The sequence below is a fragment of the Hippocampus bargibanti genome, linkage group LG16 (assembly GCF_051943395.1).
Source record: "Hippocampus bargibanti isolate YZ-2025 linkage group LG16, ASM5194339v1, whole genome shotgun sequence".
Taxonomy (NCBI): Eukaryota; Metazoa; Chordata; class Actinopteri; order Syngnathiformes; family Syngnathidae; genus Hippocampus; species Hippocampus bargibanti.
The window spans coordinates 6,982,877-7,001,399 of NC_142749.1; the positions used below are offsets into that span (position 1 = coordinate 6,982,877).

Genomic DNA, 18,523 nt, shown 5'->3' on the forward strand with positions numbered 1-18,523 from the left:
ATATCCTTTTAAACCTTTAAAACTTAACAGATGGTTACAACACGGATACGGTGACCGTCTCAAAATTCTAACGTTCAAGCCATTTCCCTTTCAGATTATCATTTAATTTTTACTGACTTTATTAGGCTTTTATCATAAAACGATCGTTTTAGACACAAATGTTCAATACACTGTGGTTGAAACAAGCGTCCCCGAGTAGTCGTTCCAATCATAGGTTAAGACATCTATTCTCAGCGATGTTTTTTTGCAGAACCCCTTTTAATCGGTGTTTAATTCGAAACCCCTGCAGTAATGCTTTACACATTACAAATGTTTATCGTGCTACTTTGAGATAGCCTACTAATCATTACAGCTTTACTGGTTGTCGCTTTTTGAGAGGGTACCAGACTCCCGCAATAGAACCATTTCCCGAGGATCAAAACACACCCTCGAAGTAATAAACAACCAACAAGCGACGCGACTGCAGACCTACGGGGAAAGGAGCACGATATTTTAGGTGTTTGTGTTATTGTTAGCAAGCTAACCTATCCATATTTCACCTTTGAATTCGCAACTACGTCGCCATCTTGCAAGGGAGAATTTCACCGTTTACCCGAGCACCCAAAGAGCAAAAACCTGCGCATGTCGGTTTGTTAAATGAAAAATAAACGATTTCCACATACCTCACATTTGGAGAGTTTACCGAAGAGGGAACGGCATCCGTAAGAAGAAATGTATGCAATTGTTTTAAGGAAATCCGCGGGTAACGGGCAGTGGACGACTGGGCAGACTCGGCTGCGCCGCGTTTGTCGCTTCGCGTCCTGGCAGGTCAAAGTAAACTGCCCTTGTTTGGTTTGATTCGCATCGTTGCTTTTGGATTATGTACTTTTAAAAATACATGGACTAGTACTATTATTAAACCTTGAACTGTATCGAAATTATTTGTTGTTCCAGGTGAGGACGGATGTAATTTGTACTTGTATTTATTTATGTATCTGCAAGGATAAACCTGTGTGTTCGCTAAATATTTCCCCTGAACACGACGTGTTTTGTTTGTATTTTTGCCTTAATGAGGAAAAATATTTCACAAAAAAATATTTTCTGATTTTAACTTTGTCTAATCTTAAACTTATCTTAAATCTTATCTTAAACTTCGCCTTCGTTTTCATACAATATTTGTATCTTTAGACGTATCTAACAAAATGTATCTTTGAATATAAAAACACAAAGACGTCTAAAGAAGGGACAGCAATATTTTTTTTCGAGAATTAATACGAATTGGTTCAACGATTTCACGTAATTTCTAAACGGAACCTTTTTAGCATAGCTGTTTGGACACGGTTTGTTGATAGGTACGGTGAAAAACAATGCTCCCGTGGTTGGTTGTAATTGTATTTGTGATATACCTGTTTAGCTTTAAATGCATTTATTATCGACATCGGCGACATTTAAAACATGCTTTAAGAAGCTTGGAAACACACGGGGCTGATATTGAATGTCTACTTGTAATCGCGCATCCTGATGATGAATGCATGTTCTTCGGACCAACGATCATCCGACTTGTTGAATGTAATGTCAACGTGCATTTGCTGTGTTTATCGGAAGGTACAGTAACAGCACATTTCTATAAAGTCTACTTTATGATGAGTAGTCGTCTGATCACTGATTTCTAATTTATTTTATTTAGTTAGAATACTAACAATATGATTTTATTTTACATGGGTAGTGAATACTTTGAAATCCTCCGGCCTTCAATGTACCCTGATTTGTTTACAGGGAACTACTACAATCAAGGTGCTCAGCGTAAGCAAGAACTTTTCAACAGCTGTGCTAAACTGGGCATACCATCCTCCAGAATTACCATTGTAGACCACAAGTAAGCATCATGATAAAAAGTGCTTATTGAAAGTGCATTCCGTTAAAGGCTCTGTTTGGTGTTGATCGTACTTCACATCTGCAATAAAACATTTTTAAAATGCCACCACGTCTCAATTATCAGAATTCCATGTGCAAGACAAGGCAAAGACAGGCAAATCCAATCCAATCCAATCCAATATTAGATTTGTCTGAATCCCTTTCGTTATGATCACATGCTTGACGGTGTGAAAATTGTATTTGATATCTCTTGTGACCCCACATCTTCCATTGGAAATGTTTTTCATAGCACCTCCATGCTGCAGCCTAAACATGAACCTCTATGGATTTGTATGTCTGTGTCCGTGCGTGTGCGACTGTATCTGAACTTTGACCTCAGAGCTGTCGACACTTGGATTGTGGCCCATTTCCCTCTTGTTTGCATTATGGCGTTTGAGCACATGTTTAATCAGCACTTTTCGACTGCAACAGCACTCACTCCTGACTTCCCTTCCCCTCACTGCTTTCCTATCTGTGTTCTTCGAACTCCTGCAACAGCCCACATCCCCAAGTCCAATTGGCTGCATTTTGGCAAAGGTCCAGAGCACTGGCAATGTAGGTCATTCCACACTATTTGACTGTTTGTTTGAGGGCCCCTTGGTTTGTCTGCATGTTGACAATCTCTGTCTTGAGCATCTACCTATCTCGAAGTAGGTATAATATATACAGTAACGTCTCGTTATATCGATATCGGATATATCGATAGTCCCGGTTATATCGATATTTTTTCGGACTCCCTTGAATATCGATATAACGAGACTTTACTGTATATATATAATAATAATAATGGTATAATAGTGTAACCTTCCATTGATCCTTTCCAGTTTACCAAACTATTCTAGTACATGTAGCTGCATACCGACATGTCCTGCAGTGAAGTAATTTATAGCATCTCTCTCTCTCTCTCAGACCTGTAGCTTGGAACACTAAGAAGACAGACCGTCAGATGACATGTAAATCCACTTTGGAAATGGGATTTTCCCATTATTGTTTTTGAATAGGACAGCTGTGTAGACAGAATTTGAGGCCCCGGTGCAATTTGTGGCTATTGTGATCAAGGTTGATCGGAGCACGCTCTGCTGCCTCTCCACTCGCGCGGGCTTGACCTCAGTCTACACCCAACAAATAATTACAACTGCTCACTGAACTCACTTTATCAGACTAAACCAAGATTCTGCTTGGCGTTTCTTCCTGATTTGAAATCAAGATCTCTGATTTCAGCCTGTGTTTTAGGCCCGTATCATGGATTTGACTACATGTGCATACTGTAAGCGAATAGTGCAACGTGTCACAAACAGGTGAAGGTGGTGGGCAATATTTAATATACTGGTACTGGTATATTCAGAGAGAGAAAAAAAACACTTTTTAGTTAGCTAGACTTGCATTAAAAAAATCACACGGGTCTAATCAAATGATTGCGGCCAAAAGCCAAATGCTGCAGACCTAATTTTTTGCAAGTCGTAAATAACTTAAAAGGCACCTTCAGCGTCTGTCTTTTATTTCTGTAGCTGTTATTTTATATTGACAATGAGATGTATGTGCAGCCACTGCTGGACTCTCGACTGTGACTTCGTAGACAGCAGTCTGACTTTTCTACAGGCCAATAATCCATGTGAATAATCCATGTGACCAGACTAAACCTGTCTGTCCAACACACATACACAGAATCTCCTCACTGGGCCAAAGTTCAGAAACTGCATACAAACGCCTGCAAGCAATTAGACATCCTCATGCAAAACTCCAAGTGGTGGATGGGTAGGTTATTTCAGGACATTTTGCTCTGTTGTCATAGTGATGCCAAAAAAGGAAAGTTCAGGTGTCTTGGTTATTCCCAACATCCCTCTGGCACTGGAGCAAAATACAAAAAAACAGCAGAGTAAATGTAGTCGTGAAAAAGACGGCGGCGACAACGTGTAATATAAAAGGCACGAGAACGCTTGCTAGCAGATAATCAAGTGCCAGTTTTGGCAGGACTTGGTCACTGTTGGGTGTAGCCCCAATCCAGGAAAGAAACCATAAAACATTGAGCCAGAGTGATTCCCAAATGAAAAACAGCTCTTGCTTCTTGGCTGTTGTCTAAATTGAAATGATTTGCTCGAATTCCTTTGCTCGTCCCGTTCAAAAGGTTCAAATATATGATGCGACGTTGACGCAGTTACAAAACCTCCGAGTGAAGTCCATGAGGACTGCAGCCTCTCTCTCTTAATACAATGACCACTGCACACCACCAAGCATGACTTGCACTGACATTGAATAGATCTGTGACGTAATCCCTCACTGCTTTCTACTTGCTCAACTGTCTTGCCTCATTCTTTGCGACAAAAAGCATGTCTCGCCAGCCACCTCTTGCCCTGTGCACATACTACTATGTACATCCAATATATCAAAGAGTACAATATCTGGATTGGCCGAGCACTTTGGAATGTTGATCGACCCCACCTAACTTTCCAACATTTCCCTCACCCTTTGTTGCAATTCACACTTTATGACTCATGTGCGGTTACAATCCGGACATGATGCATTTCAGTCAAATCTTGATGCAATGTTGCTGCAACCAAGTGAAGCCAAGTGATTTTTTTTCTTTCTTTTATGCTTTGATTTCCAGCAACCTTCCAGATGATCCCAAAGTAGAATGGAGGCTCTCCCTGGTCACCTCAATAATTGCAAAGCATTTGAGAGCTCACAATTTCAACATGGTATGCGCAATTCAAGTTGTAGCTTTTCTTTGATTACGTACATGTTATATTTCGCTAAAGTAGTCCACTAATTATTTGTTTCACTTGCCTGTTTTCCTTGTTTAAACTCTATTTTTTGTTCTTTCTTGGTTTTTTTCTGCAAGACCTCACTTCAACCCTTTTTTGTTGTTTGTTTTTGCATTACTACATTACATCACTTTATATATGACACTACCTCACTTTACATTGAGAAATTACATGTATTGTCTGTTGTCAATTGTATGTCTTTTTTAGCCACGTTATAAGTGCCTTGCACGCTGGGTCTGAGAGGATATTAATTTCATCTGTGCTGTATGTCACGCATATTAGCATATTTGACAATCAATCTGACTTTGACTAAAAAAAGCTACCTCTTTTTTCTTTTTAAAGCGTGATTGAATTTGGAGCCTCCTTTCAAATGAATGCCAGGCATTTATTTTATTTATGTGTTTACAGACAAATTCATATCAATCTCTGTACAGTTCTGCGGTATTATTACACCATGGGAATGTAGAAAATTTAAAATCAAAGACCTGCGATCAAGACGACCACAACAGGAGATCAAAGTAGTGTGACAAGGTCAATGAAGAGAGAATGCAGCAAAACAAAAATTCACCTCATTCCTAATTATTAATGGATAATTGGCATCATGCTGCTATTGTGGGTCGTTTTTTTGGGGGGTAATTTTTTTCGGAAGACAAGAAAATATGCCATCTACTGTCACGGTTTGCAAGGGGGGGATGGTAGTGGATCCGAAAAAGCAGGCAGGAGGGAGCAGCAGGTTGTATTTGACAAATTGTATTAAAATAAAGTCAGCAGGAACAAAATCTAAAACATTAAAGTCATCCGAGCAGAAAAGTACAAAGTATCAAAGAAAACCATGAGTAAAAATTTGCCAAGATGAGACAAACCTGACAGGATGAAGCAAACACGTACAATGAATGACCCGACACGAATGGTTGTGCCGGGAGTCCTTTTAACTGGCACTTATTGGAACGACCAACACCTGTGCAGGTGCAGGCGGGGCCGACAGCGCCACCCATTGGTCGCCAACCAGATCGTGACATCTCCACTCATCATTTCGAGCGACCAGCCAAAATGGTTCTTGTAGAGAACAGGTTGGAGGAGCGGTCAAAAATGATTTGAAATTAACATGGCACAATGGGCAAGTAGATAGAATTCCCTTTTAGCATTCCGTGCACCGAGACATCACAGCCACAACCATTCAATAGAATGTAAACATCTGAGAAGCCGTCATGCAAACTAGTAAAAGAATATAAATTGATGTGCAGCGAGGTAATGCAGTGCCTCGCTCTAAGATACAAACAGAAGTGGAAAGCATAACACAAAGTAGCACAAAAACATTAATTTTATCACAAAAGTAATTGTTTTTCTGAGAATTTTTTACCTCCCTTTTTTGAGTCACTTCATATATTTGACAACCCTGTTTTTTTCGCCTCACTTCTTCGGAGGTTCAAGTAAGTACACAGACAAAAGGCTTCTAAGTATCAAGTGGCAGATGCCAAGCACCTCCACTGAAACGGTCATAAACCTAAAAAATAACCCGGAAAATCGTTCTCCCGGTCGTCCACACTCTGATTATGCCCTTTCACCCACTCCATGACACAATTTTGTTGTTTCAGGTGCTGACCTTCGATGGGAGAGGAGTGAGCGGCCATAGCAATCACGTAGCAATCTATAAAGCTGTCAGGTAGACTGAATTTCAAGGGTTTTGGTATTTTTAATCCAACAACATTCTATTTGGTTACTGTAATTATTAAATACAATTTTATCATGGTTGGGGATTAAAGGCTTATGAAAACAATCCTTTATATCCAAAAACTGTGCCCTACCTCCTCCCACACATAAACTGATTTTCACCAGGTTTTGCAAGACTGCTATTTGTGGTAAACAGAATCTTCAAAAAAACAATATGCTGTGCTCTCAAAGAGGTTACACGGATCAATGGAAAAGCAGTTCACAGCTTGCATAAACATTCAGTTTCATGACCAATATCATCATCTCTAATCTTGCACTAAGACAACACGTATAGTGCGAGTCGTTTCTGTCCACATTGTTAAATGCAAAGTGGATCAGTTCAACGTGTTCTTTTTCCTCCTCTTTCAGGCACCTCGCTGCTACTAATCAAGTACCCAACGGTAAACTGGATACCATTACCATATTTTGTTCTTATTTTTCAATTTGGTGCAGGGTACATTTTGTTTGTTAATATATAGCGCCATCTTGTGCACACTATAAGGATTTTATTTGCACTGCATAGCACATTTCATTCACATGGAAATTTCCGGCGCTTGTTTGATACAAAGGAACTTAAATTCAATCTAATCTAACTGCAGGGATGTGAGTGAGGTGCATGCAAACGTTGTCGAGTCTTGTCAACGCGGTGGTTTATATGCTCTATTTTGTGACCTTTGACCATTCTAGAAATTATTTAAAAAAACGATGAGTAATTGAAAAAAAGATTGCAGATGGAGTTGCGATGAAAAGTTTTTATCAATTACATGTTCTCTTATTATCACTCCAAGCATATAACTGTTTCTGACCTTTTACACACATGTCGGCAATTGAATTGAAATTTAAAAAGAAATGGAAACGGTCCGATTTGAATGTCATTTCCTTCAATTTTCAAAAGCCCTGGTCCTCATAACTAGAGTTGATCCCAATTGACCCAAGGATAACAAACACATCATGGATTAATCATCAACGAATCGCAAGAAACAAACAAAAAAAAAAAAATTGTACTCACATACACACCAATTGATAATTTAGTCTTCGGTTAAGTAAAATACATGTTTTTTTAATGTGGTAGGAAGCTGGAGTAAAAGCAGATACAAAGGAAAAACATGCAAGAACCTCGAACCTCAGAGCTGTTGGCAGAAATGCTCATCACTAATCACCATGCCGCACTGTCTATTCCTAACGTAACATAATTTGCTCCATCTAAATAACGTGCAGGAGAACGAGGGCAGCACATGAACTGATTGAGAACCACTAAGGTCAAAGGGGTCACCAGTCTCTTAAGAAACAAGCCAATTAATCACGTTGCAACAGCTTAGTCAGCAGTGACAGAACTCGACATACAAAACCCTCCCGTGAGTCATCTCAAAACCAGCAGGCCTGTTATCAATCATTGTTCAAGCAGGTTTTACAGTTCTAAACTTGCTTGACTGATACATCTTCCATGTCATTGTGTGTGTGTGGTGCCTAATGTAACTTGATGCCTTCGGTCATCTGAGAGTGCTTCATTTGTAGCATTGCTGAATTCTCCTCAGTTCCTGTAACGTGCCAGGAAAATATTACCATGAATATTCATCAACTGCAGTGGTCGTGAACCTAACGCTGAAAAATAAATATCTCTTCCTGCTCCCCAGACTGCTGTTTTCTCACCTTGGTGACTGTCGGCTTGCTCAGGAAATATGTTTCCTTCTTGGAACTTCCTCTCAGCTGGCTACTTCCCTCATCACTTAGCCTCATAATAGGCTCAGAGGGCTACAGACAGTGCAAAGTAAGATTTGAACATATACTGACATGAACTTAATAAGTATCAGTTGGCTGATTTTTTTTTTTTTTCATGTTTTATCCTCATCTCTAAACATTGATCTTTTCAGGCGGCCATGCTTTGTCATCGCACTCAACTGGTTTGGTTTCGGTACCTGTACATTACTTTCTCACGCTACATGTTCATCAACACATTCCAGATGATTCCACCTCAACCAAAGGTTAATAAAATGTATTAGAAGGTGACCACAATTGTTTTTACTTGTAGCTCTGTTAAATTGAATTTGTTGTTTCTATAGAAAAGGTAATAATGGACAGACAGAATTGACAAAAACTTAATTTCAAGAAACGGTGAGTAAACCCTGACATGTTTGACACTGTCATTGTTGTCACAATGCATCTAGCAACCAACCAGATTCAGTCACTTGACACCGAACGATAAAATGCTATGTGCATTGAGTCCACATGAGGTCACAAGTGCAGTAAAACCAATGAACTAAAACTCACAACGTGAATCAGTGTTGCCTTGTAAGATAAGAATTCTTATGTTCAGTCATTCTTTTTGTTTGGAAAAAAAAGTTCTGTGGTGTATTTACACTGATCAAAAAAACAGCCGTTTCTATTTTTATGTCACAGTAAAATTATTTCATTTCTACCAGGTTGACGCTCTCCTTGTGTTTTGACATGTCTCTGATGGTCTTGTGTGCTTTCATGCTTTCTTCCCATTTGTCCCCCCAAAAATTCTCTACTGTGACATTTTGGACTGTGCCTGGATCCAGACAGTGTGGAGCGATACCTGAAAAGGACATAATGGCAAAAATAAAATTACATAAAAAAATCAAAAAGTAAATGAAATGGTTGTGTCATGTATTTTATAACTGAGCAACAAGTTACATTCTAGTTTTGGGGTGGATTTCTCCCATGTGACTGTGTTCTAAAGTGTGTTTACTTGTGTTGCTCAATCAACTCACACCATGATCACATTGGCGTTTACAAAATATCTTTACTGGTACATTACATTGAAATGGTGTGAGAGTCATCATGCGGTGTGTAAACAGTTCTCTCTCATACCATAGCCATCAGGGTTGGAGCGTGGTGTGTAGAAACTTTGGACTCCGCACACTTTACAGAAGGTGTGCTTTGCTGCTTGGGTGTTAAATGTATATGTTGTCAGATGGTCCTGACCCTTGGAAGAGATAAAAACAAGGGAACGAGTTGAAAACATGGCGCCTCTTTTATTTGAGGTTGAAAGGTTTTTGAAAAAAAGATTATCTACCTGTAGAAGAGTAAAGTTGGACTTGGGGACAATGAAGTGATGGTTTTGTTTCTTTGTACAAATACTGCAGCTAGAAATAAAGTTTAAATGATAGCCTCTTAATCGCACATTGGTTTTGTGTTTTTATTTCTCATTGCAATCCTACCATCTTATGTAGTCATGAAATACAAAAATGAAATAGCCATACTTGCAATTGAAAACATGGAGGTGTGGAGAGCTCCAAACTTCAAACCTAACAGCTCCACAATGACAGCCACCAGTGTGTTTCACAAGGTCCATTCTGAAACAACAGGAAACAGTCACAAGAAAGTCATTATTTCATCATATTCACATGAAGTGAATTGTATTTAGGTAACCTCAGAAAGATCTCGAAAAACCAGATTGATTTGTATGTTGCGAAACTGGGGTAGGGATCTGATGCCCCACCTCAGGTACCCACGTCAAAGTCACTTGCGTAATTCAAATGTCCACTTTCACAGCAACTGATTCATTTCAGGTCTATTCATATGTGATCATCTTAAACATCTTTGTTATCTAGCCGTCGATACCTGCTTTTCGCATGATAAACCCGTTTTTACAAGTGCAAGGGATAGGCCTTTTTCCTGGAACCACCTTGGAGCCCACTGTAATTATTTCCAAGCAATGGGTTGGGCAAAGTACAGCAAACTCACACAAACACATTCCTCCAGGGTTGAACTAGTTCAGCCTGACACACTGTTGGAAAACTTTGACGTGGTACAGCATGGGTTGGGTGTCATATGACATGCTGCTGGATGATGTGCCATGACCTAAATACATGAATATGAGCTGTATTCTATCATATCATCACCCACATCTAGAAATATATGAGGCCACACATCCATATCGAAGCATTTATCTTTAGTTTTTAGATTAGATTGACCTTTATTATTCTCACAGAGGTGAAATTCACAGCAGCATAGTTACGAAAGGAAGAGGAAAGGAAAAAGTAGATTTTCTGATATTTCTTTTTTCTTTAAAGCATACATTTGAAAATAAATCTGTTTTCTACATTTACTGTGTCCAAACAGGCTTGTTACTTTTTCCAACATTTGGATAAATATAGTACCTCAAAAAAATGACAGAGGTTAACATCAACTGAAGTTACAATTTGGGTGTCCTGTGAAGGGGAGCAGCAACATGGAAGACTGCACACAATGAACTTTAAGAAAAATAGCCACAGATTATGAAAAGTTAATTATTTTGTGTGTGGCCTTGTTAAAGTCATTATAAGTGCCTTGCACGCTGAGTGCTGTATGTCAGGCATATTAGCATTTTTGACAATAAAGCTGACTTTTATGATGTTGCAGAAAACCATTTGTTTACTCGGAGGGCTAAAAGCGGTTTTGAACATAATTGCTAGGGCAAAAGCCTTTTTTATTTTTGTTTCGAATCAAAATTCTGTACTTTTAGCCAGAAGAATGAAATCGTTTATTTTTATATAAGCACAAGTACCCAAAAAATAAAAACACGCGAGTCGAGTACTTTATTCATATGCTAAATACAAGTTTTAATGGGGAGCTATCGTTTGAAATTATATTGAAGTGAAGACATCTGTGGAAATCCCCACCATCCAGGCCTAAAATAATACAAGATCTTGTTACAATACTTACACGTGCTGGCTCGTCACGTTTCCACCGAAGAGACTCGTTTATTTGGGGTTAAATTAAACCGCAACATTTCGGCATCTCACCTTAGTGCCATTTCGAGTCATTTATACAAGCATACCACGCAAGTTTAGACTACGCATAAAAAAGTTCATACAGTAATGCGTCGAGGTATGAAAAATACAATAATGGTAAAGTGTAATTTTTAACAAGGTCTTGTTTGGGGACTTGCTGTGACAACACTCGTCGACATTTAGGTTACTCACCGCTCAGCGACCAATGGCAAGACAAACAAACAACCACGCCATCCAATCACAGCAAGAAAATTCCAGCAGCGGAGGTCCTTCTCGAAAATTCTGTCAAGAAGGACCTTCGTGCCTCGTGATATTAGTCCGCGATGCGAGTCTTTTTTCAATCGTTTAATGATTAATCTACTTTTATACTTTGTGCTACTCTTATTTTCTCCTTAAGGTGTATTCTAAGTGTAACGGGTGGAAACAAAATAAATCTAGCAAAAGAGTGAAATGCGGTGTTGCGGAGAATGGGCGGGGGGGACTATTTTTAGTGCGGATGTATATCTTCAATGACGTGGCAGGCGTTCGAATATATAAACGGATTTTAAGCGTCAGTGATACAGAACTTGAGTGTAAGACGCCTCTACTTGATAAAGCTAATCGCCTCACGTCAAGTCGTAAGTTTAAAAATATAGATACGTAAATATATAGTATATGCGTGATTGTCTACATTGTTAGATCTCTGAAGTCGTTTTTTTCTATAAAGTTTTATTTATGTGTGTTTGGGGGGTGTAGTTGTCGGCACTGTTAGCTCTTGACTTATAATGGCAATATAGTTCAAAAAAATGTTGAGACTTTCTTAGTTTTTACAAACTATTGTATCGGCATTATGTTATTACACTTTATCTTCGTATATTTGTTGAGGTTTAACGCAATGGATAGCTGTTGGCAATAGCAGTGACTCGACATTTTCAATGGCGGCTTCCTTTATGGGCGGCGACAAAGCAACCCTTGTTGCACTTGAACAAAGCCTCCCCTTTGTCAACTGCAACAAGAACTCTATATGGCGCTGTCGACTAGGGTGTTATGGGATGATTTTCTTTCCCTCTACTCAATAACATCCAATGAGTTATTACAACTGAGCTGCTGTTTCAAATGGCTTTGTATAAATATATTTATAAATCCACCATGGATTCAACACTGACTTTAATCAAATTTGACTTTTGTTTGTTTTTTTTAAGCGTGATTTTTAATGGATTACATTTTTGCATTAGGTGTAAAGATGCAGATCTTTGTGAAGACTCTCACTGGTAAGACCATCACCCTTGAGGTTGAGCCCAGTGACACGATTGAGAATGTCAAAGCCAAAATCCAGGACAAGGAAGGCATTCCCCCAGACCAGCAGAGGTTGATCTTTGCTGGCAAACAGCTGGAAGATGGCCGCACCCTCTCTGACTACAACATCCAGAAAGAGTCCACCCTCCATCTTGTCTTGCGTCTGCGAGGTGGCATGCAGATCTTTGTGAAGACCCTCACTGGCAAGACCATCACCCTTGAGGTTGAGCCCAGTGACACCATTGAGAATGTCAAGGCAAAAATTCAGGATAAAGAAGGCATTCCCCCAGACCAGCAGAGATTGATCTTTGCTGGTAAGCAGCTGGAAGATGGCCGCACCCTCTCAGACTACAACATCCAGAAGGAGTCCACCCTCCATCTTGTCCTGCGTCTCAGGGGTGGCATGCAGATCTTTGTGAAGACCCTCACCGGCAAGACCATCACCCTTGAGGTTGAGCCCAGTGACACCATTGAGAATGTCAAAGCCAAAATCCAGGACAAGGAAGGAATTCCCCCAGACCAGCAGAGGTTGATCTTTGCTGGTAAGCAGCTGGAAGATGGCCGCACCCTCTCAGACTACAACATCCAGAAGGAGTCCACCCTCCATCTTGTCTTGCGTCTGCGAGGTGGCATGCAGATCTTTGTGAAGACCCTCACTGGCAAGACCATCACCCTTGAGGTTGAGCCCAGTGACACCATTGAGAATGTTAAGGCTAAAATTCAAGATAAAGAAGGCATTCCACCTGACCAGCAGAGGTTGATCTTTGCTGGTAAGCAGCTGGAAGATGGCCGCACCCTCTCTGACTACAACATCCAGAAAGAGTCCACCCTCCATCTTGTCTTGCGTCTGCGAGGTGGCATGCAGATCTTTGTGAAGACCCTCACTGGCAAGACCATCACCCTCGAGGTTGAGCCCAGTGACACCATTGAGAATGTAAAGGCAAAAATTCAGGATAAAGAAGGCATTCCCCCAGACCAGCAGAGGTTGATCTTTGCTGGTAAGCAGTTGGAAGATGGCCGCACCCTGTCCGACTACAACATCCAGAAGGAGTCCACCCTCCATCTTGTCCTGCGTCTCAGGGGTGGCATGCAGATCTTTGTGAAGACCCTCACTGGCAAGACCATCACCCTCGAGGTTGAGCCCAGTGACACCATTGAGAATGTAAAGGCAAAAATTCAGGATAAAGAAGGCATTCCCCCAGACCAGCAGAGGTTGATCTTTGCTGGTAAGCAGTTGGAAGATGGCCGCACCCTGTCCGACTACAACATCCAGAAGGAGTCCACCCTCCATCTTGTCCTGCGTCTCAGGGGTGGCATGCAGATCTTTGTGAAGACCCTCACTGGCAAGACCATCACCCTCGAGGTTGAGCCCAGTGACACCATTGAGAATGTCAAAGCCAAAATCCAGGACAAGGAAGGCATTCCACCTGACCAGCAGAGGTTGATCTTTGCGGGCAAACAGCTGGAAGATGGCCGCACCCTCTCTGACTACAACATCCAGAAAGAGTCCACCCTCCATCTTGTCCTGCGTCTCAGGGGTGGCATGCAGATCTTTGTGAAGACCCTCACTGGCAAGACCATCACCCTCGAGGTTGAGCCCAGTGACACCATTGAGAATGTCAAGGCCAAAATCCAGGACAAGGAAGGCATTCCCCCAGACCAGCAGAGGTTGATCTTTGCTGGCAAACAGCTGGAAGATGGCCGCACCCTGTCCGACTACAACATCCAGAAGGAGTCCACCCTCCATCTTGTCCTGCGTCTCAGGGGTGGCCAATAATTGTTCACAATTTCATGTTTATGATAAAGTTGCATATAGTATTCTGAATTTGGCATTTGCCATGACCAAATGTTCATTGCATTCTCGTAAATTATTAAAGCAATCGGCTTAATTGTAAGTCTTCTTGGAAGTGTTTCAATAAAGTACAGTGATACCTCGGTTTACGAACGTTAAATGTATGAAAATTTTACCTTGGCATATGAACTTTTTTCGTACACGGAGCTGCCTCATTGAATGATGTGTCGTTCGCGAACGAGCCCGTTCTAACAACAAAATGGCAGCCGACTGTTTTTGGTTAAAGCCACGTGATTGGTCAAGAACGCAGCAGTGAGGGGAGATGGTTTAAACTTAGAGACAGGCAGAGGACAGTGAGTTTCAACTTTGATAGTTGAAAGGCAGTGTCGAATGCAATGTTAAAATATCCCGTCAATCAGGCTCCACAAATAACCCGCACAAGCCATCTGTCCACTTGATGCAAAAAGCTATCAACCCAGCTAAACAGAACACAATTGATGAGCAACGAGATAAAATTATCACAAAGGAAGAACCTACGAGGGATCATTCCTCAAGATGGTGAAAGAAGGTTACGTTCCACATCAAGTGTTTAATGCTGATGAAACCGGCCACTCCATTCCATCAAGCCATCGACCATCACAAAGGTAAATAAAATGACTTGTACAGTACAGTTTATTTTAATTATAATACCATAGCACACATATCCATAAAATAAGGTATATTTTGTATAGTTGTAAGGCTTAGAACATTAGAAAGTAGAAAATGTTTTATGGGGACCTGGGAACGGATTATTCTCATTAATGGTTTCCTATGGGAAAATAATTTTTGGGATATACATTTTTCACCTTATACTGTCTGGGAACCAATTAAGGTTGTAAGCCATGGTATCACTGTATTTGTCATTTTGCGTGCTGTATAATGTGCATTTCCATTTAGGAAATCTAAAACTTCCCTAATTAGGGTGAGTTAAATGTTTTTGAGGGGGGGAAAAAGGGTCCAACTCACATTAGATGGAATTGTCATTTCTGTAACAACTTTATGCCGACATGAGAACAGACTAACTGCAGCAAAAATAACACTCAAATTGTGGTTACTCTTGGATGTAGTTCCGGAATGAGGTGAGTGGCATGATACAATCGTAAGCTTAGAGGGGCGTTTATCAAATTGAGACTATTTTAAATACATCAAGTGTATACTTCATTGAAGCTGAATATTTCACAATATGCAATTAACTTCACAAGTTCTTGCAAAAACATGGCCTGAAAACAGGAAAAAAAACATCTGCTGAAATGAAATGAGTAGTTGAAGAAGGCATTGTAATATTACAATTGACTAATGACTGGCCTGTTTGCCCCCCTCCCTCCGGTATCACCTCATCAGCATTACGAATGTTGTCTAACCTGTTTTGCCTAAGCAGGCTATTGTATGAACGATCCAAATTGAACCTCACCCCACCAGACCGGTTTAATGAGGGATTTAGTTGTTTTATGAGAATCGCTTCTTTTACTCCCCTTTCAAATCAACTATGTTCTTTCGCTAAGATTTTAACCTCATTGTCGTCAAATGAGTGGTTGCTAGCTTTTAGGTGCAAATGTACTGCCGATTGAGGCCCACTCGTATTATCCCTGCGATGTTAATAGTCTTTTTTTTTTTAGAATTTGTTGAGTCTCCCCAATGTACTGCTCCTTACAATTTCCATTCTTACAATGTATTGAATAAACTACATTACTTTGTATTAAGGGCAATAAACATTAAAAGTATAAATAATTAAAATGGCGATGTGAATAATTAAATGGAAACTACAGAAAAATACATTTGGAATTGTCCATGATCCATACAAACTGCTCATCTCTTCCCACCTTCAAATCCCAGCTCAGGCCCATCTGTTCAAAATTGCATCCGCAGTTGACTTTAATAAGCTCTAATTATTTAGAATTTTATTTATGGTTTATTTGCTCTGGTGTTTATTGTTCTTTTAATTGTAAATTTCCTTGGGTGCTTTGAATGAAGCTTGTAAATTAAATGTATTATAAGCATTATTATCATTCTAATCATTATTATTAAAGGCAGTCAATCATTACAAAAATAATATAGTGAATATCATCATTATCACGGCAAATGAATAATACTTTCTAAAAAAATTCTGACAACCGTATGAAATGTTTCACAGAACCCAAGGGGGTTATGTGACACCCCCACTCATGAGTTCACTACCTGTAGCAGTGGTGTTGAAATTTACAGCCCAACATTGTTTCAATTGTGAGCTGCAAGCAGAAAAAACGTTTCAGAGACGGACCACCACTATTGTGTTTATATATATATATTTTACAATAAGCCTTAACAAGTATCACAAACTACAATTGGTTTTATGTCGCACTTATATAAATGTGCACAGAAGAATTTAAAATAGCTTATTCCGTTTCAGAAGGTAAAAACAGTTGACCCCATTTATTTGCTGTCAATTATGATTCTGAAATAAACATCACTTATTAGATTGTGATTTATTTCAGACTGGTCTTGTTTAACTCCACTACGGATAGTCAGATCTATTCTCGTTGGCTACAGGGTTGAGACAAGCTATCCTTCGTCATAGGGATGTGCAGGGAGGGCACACGAGACTTGCCTGCATGTGAGAGACTACACCTAGTGAAGAGTCTTTTTGTCATGGACAAACAAAGACGGGACATTGAAACAAATCATCAGAAACAAAATTGTTCACCAGACGCAGGATAATATTAGAACTGCAGAATGAAGTGATCTATAGTGGTGATATCATATACAAAGGAAGTCAAATTGTCATTCCAAAGAGTTTGAGAAAGGAAATGCTCAAAAGATTCATGAAGGAAATCTGGGAATTCAAGAGCACGACAACTGATGTTCTGTCGTGATGGGAATTCCGGCTCTTTTCACAGAGCCGGTTCTTTTTGTTCCTCAGTTTTTTTGTTGCTTAAATTAATTAACTACCAAAAATAATGTAAAATTATGTGAAAAACGAATTACTCATGTAAAAAATACACTAGATCAAATATTTTTATTTATATGGCTTTATTTATATGTGCACAGTTTGTGGATACTGACTTTCACTTTCCCTGTGGTTACTCTGGTCTGATGATTAGCTGTCACAAATTTGCTTTTCATATTAATAATGCTTTAATCCCAACTAATAAATTTGATAATATTTGAATAATAATAACAGCAAAATGTGATAACATTTGTCCACTGTACCTGTCTACACTGATCTCCAGTGACCTGCTCAAATGGCTCCAAAACAGTGCATGCGTCCTGCAGTACATCCCCAGATCCTCTGCTAAATTCTAAGAAATGTACCTTTCATTGAACTCAAAACGATCTAGCAGACATGTCCCCACTTTGAAATTTTCAAGAAGGTGGCTTGTAACTGACATGTAGGATGTCGTGGTTCGGGGTGTCCAGCAGCCGTTGTTAGACAAACAGCTGGACTCCAGCACGTTCTTTGTCATATATGATTCTGGTATGGTTTTTGGAGAAAGTCTTATCAGATCAGAAAGCCCTTTCCTGTTTCATGTGCTACTCACAGTGTGCTTCTGTTTATCTAACCCCTCCTCTTTCTCCTCACTGCTGCGTGTCTCTGTAATTCTCCCGTCCCGCCTCTGCCACTGATCTTGACCAATCACGTGCGTCTTTAACCCAGTCTGGGGTCGGGGAATAAAGGGAAAAAGTCGGCTCCCATTTCCGGCTAGGAGCCGGCTCTCTTCGTTAACTTCAGATATTCGTCATTACATTTAATGCGGAGTTATCGTTTAAAATTATATTGAAGTGAAGACATCTGTGGAAGTCCACACCCTTCAAGCCTACAATAATACAATATCCTGTTGCAATACTTGGTAACACGTGTTGTCTCGTCACGTTTCCACTTTCCACCGAAGAAACTCAATTATTTTGGATCAAATTAAACCGCATCATTTAGACATATCACCTGAGTACCATTTCGAGTCGTTTATACAAACATAGCTAGAAAGTTTAGACTACGCAAAAACAAATTCACACAGTAATGCGTCGAGGTATGACAAAAAATGGTATGGTCTTGTTTTGTAACTTTGTTGTTGTGACAACATTCGTCGACATTTAGGTTACTTACCGCTCAGGAACCAATGACGAGACAAACAACCCCACCATCCAATCACAGCATGAACATTCGAGAAGCGGAGGTCCTTCTCGAAAATTCTGGCAAGAAGGACCTTAGTGCCACCTAATATTAGTCCGCGATGCCAGTCTTTATAATCGTTTAATGATTACTCTAGTTATCCTCTTAGTTCTACTCTTATTTTCTTCTTAAATATATTTTAAGTGAAACAGATAGAAACGAAACAAACCCA

At 39.9% G+C, this 18,523-nt stretch overlaps 4 protein-coding genes and 1 long non-coding RNA gene across 16 annotated transcripts in view; 2 read left to right on the forward strand and 3 right to left on the reverse strand.

The window, feature by feature from the left end:
• ncor1 (nuclear receptor corepressor 1) overlaps window positions 1–816 on the reverse strand; it is a 46,006-nt gene extending 45,190 nt beyond the window's left edge. For all 7 annotated transcript variants that reach the window (XM_089016937.1, XM_089016936.1, XM_089016935.1 and 4 more), the window contains exon 1: window positions 663–816. The gene's annotated coding sequence lies outside the window, so the exon portion shown is untranslated. The remainder of the gene's footprint in view (window positions 1–662) is intronic.
• Window positions 817–1,312: 496 nt separating this feature from the next.
• Window positions 1,313–8,372, forward strand: pigl (phosphatidylinositol glycan anchor biosynthesis, class L). 3 transcript variants are annotated; one of them, XM_089016883.1, is made up of 8 exons: window positions 1,315–1,584; window positions 1,756–1,855; window positions 2,392–2,448; window positions 4,499–4,589; window positions 6,251–6,318; window positions 6,735–6,766; window positions 8,000–8,133; window positions 8,237–8,372. In XM_089016883.1, exons 1-8 carry the CDS (start codon window positions 1,347–1,349, stop codon window positions 8,363–8,365), a joined length of 849 nt encoding a protein of 282 aa, XP_088873009.1. In that variant the 5' UTR covers window positions 1,315–1,346; the 3' UTR covers window positions 8,366–8,372. The 3 variants fall into 3 exon arrangements, with proteins under 3 accessions (XP_088873011.1, XP_088873009.1, XP_088873010.1); XM_089016885.1 differs by lacking the exon at window positions 2,392–2,448 and having other exon boundaries at window positions 1,313–1,584; window positions 8,000–8,149; window positions 8,234–8,372; XM_089016884.1 differs by lacking the exon at window positions 2,392–2,448 and having other exon boundaries at window positions 1,316–1,584.
• On the reverse strand, window positions 7,371–8,154 carry LOC148886232 (uncharacterized). Its single transcript, XR_016117835.1, has 2 exons — window positions 8,016–8,154; window positions 7,371–7,903 (listed from the first exon to the last, which is right to left on the reverse strand). It is a non-coding gene; the product is annotated as an uncharacterized LOC148886232 (long non-coding RNA).
• Window positions 8,165–18,482, reverse strand: cenpv (centromere protein V). Of its 4 annotated transcripts, XM_089016889.1 has the most exons (6): window positions 9,955–10,997; window positions 9,764–9,828; window positions 9,590–9,688; window positions 9,403–9,472; window positions 9,198–9,312; window positions 8,165–8,922 (listed from the first exon to the last, which is right to left on the reverse strand). In XM_089016889.1, exons 1-6 carry the CDS (start codon window positions 10,081–10,083, stop codon window positions 8,768–8,770), a joined length of 633 nt encoding a protein of 210 aa, XP_088873015.1. In that variant the 5' UTR covers window positions 10,084–10,997; the 3' UTR covers window positions 8,165–8,767. The 4 variants fall into 4 exon arrangements, with proteins under 4 accessions (XP_088873015.1, XP_088873012.1, XP_088873014.1 ...); XM_089016886.1 differs by lacking the exons at window positions 9,764–9,828; window positions 9,955–10,997 and adding an exon at window positions 18,286–18,482 and having other exon boundaries at window positions 9,590–9,682; XM_089016888.1 differs by lacking the exons at window positions 9,764–9,828; window positions 9,955–10,997 and adding an exon at window positions 11,294–11,420 and having other exon boundaries at window positions 9,590–9,682.
• On the forward strand, window positions 11,567–14,312 carry LOC148886234 (polyubiquitin-C). Its single transcript, XM_089016874.1, has 2 exons — window positions 11,567–11,718; window positions 12,316–14,312. The coding sequence occupies exons 1-2, from the start codon at window positions 11,598–11,600 to the stop codon at window positions 14,151–14,153; spliced, it is 1,959 nt and encodes a 652-aa protein (XP_088873000.1). The 5' UTR covers window positions 11,567–11,597; the 3' UTR covers window positions 14,154–14,312.
• Window positions 18,483–18,523: the final 41 nt, after the last annotated feature.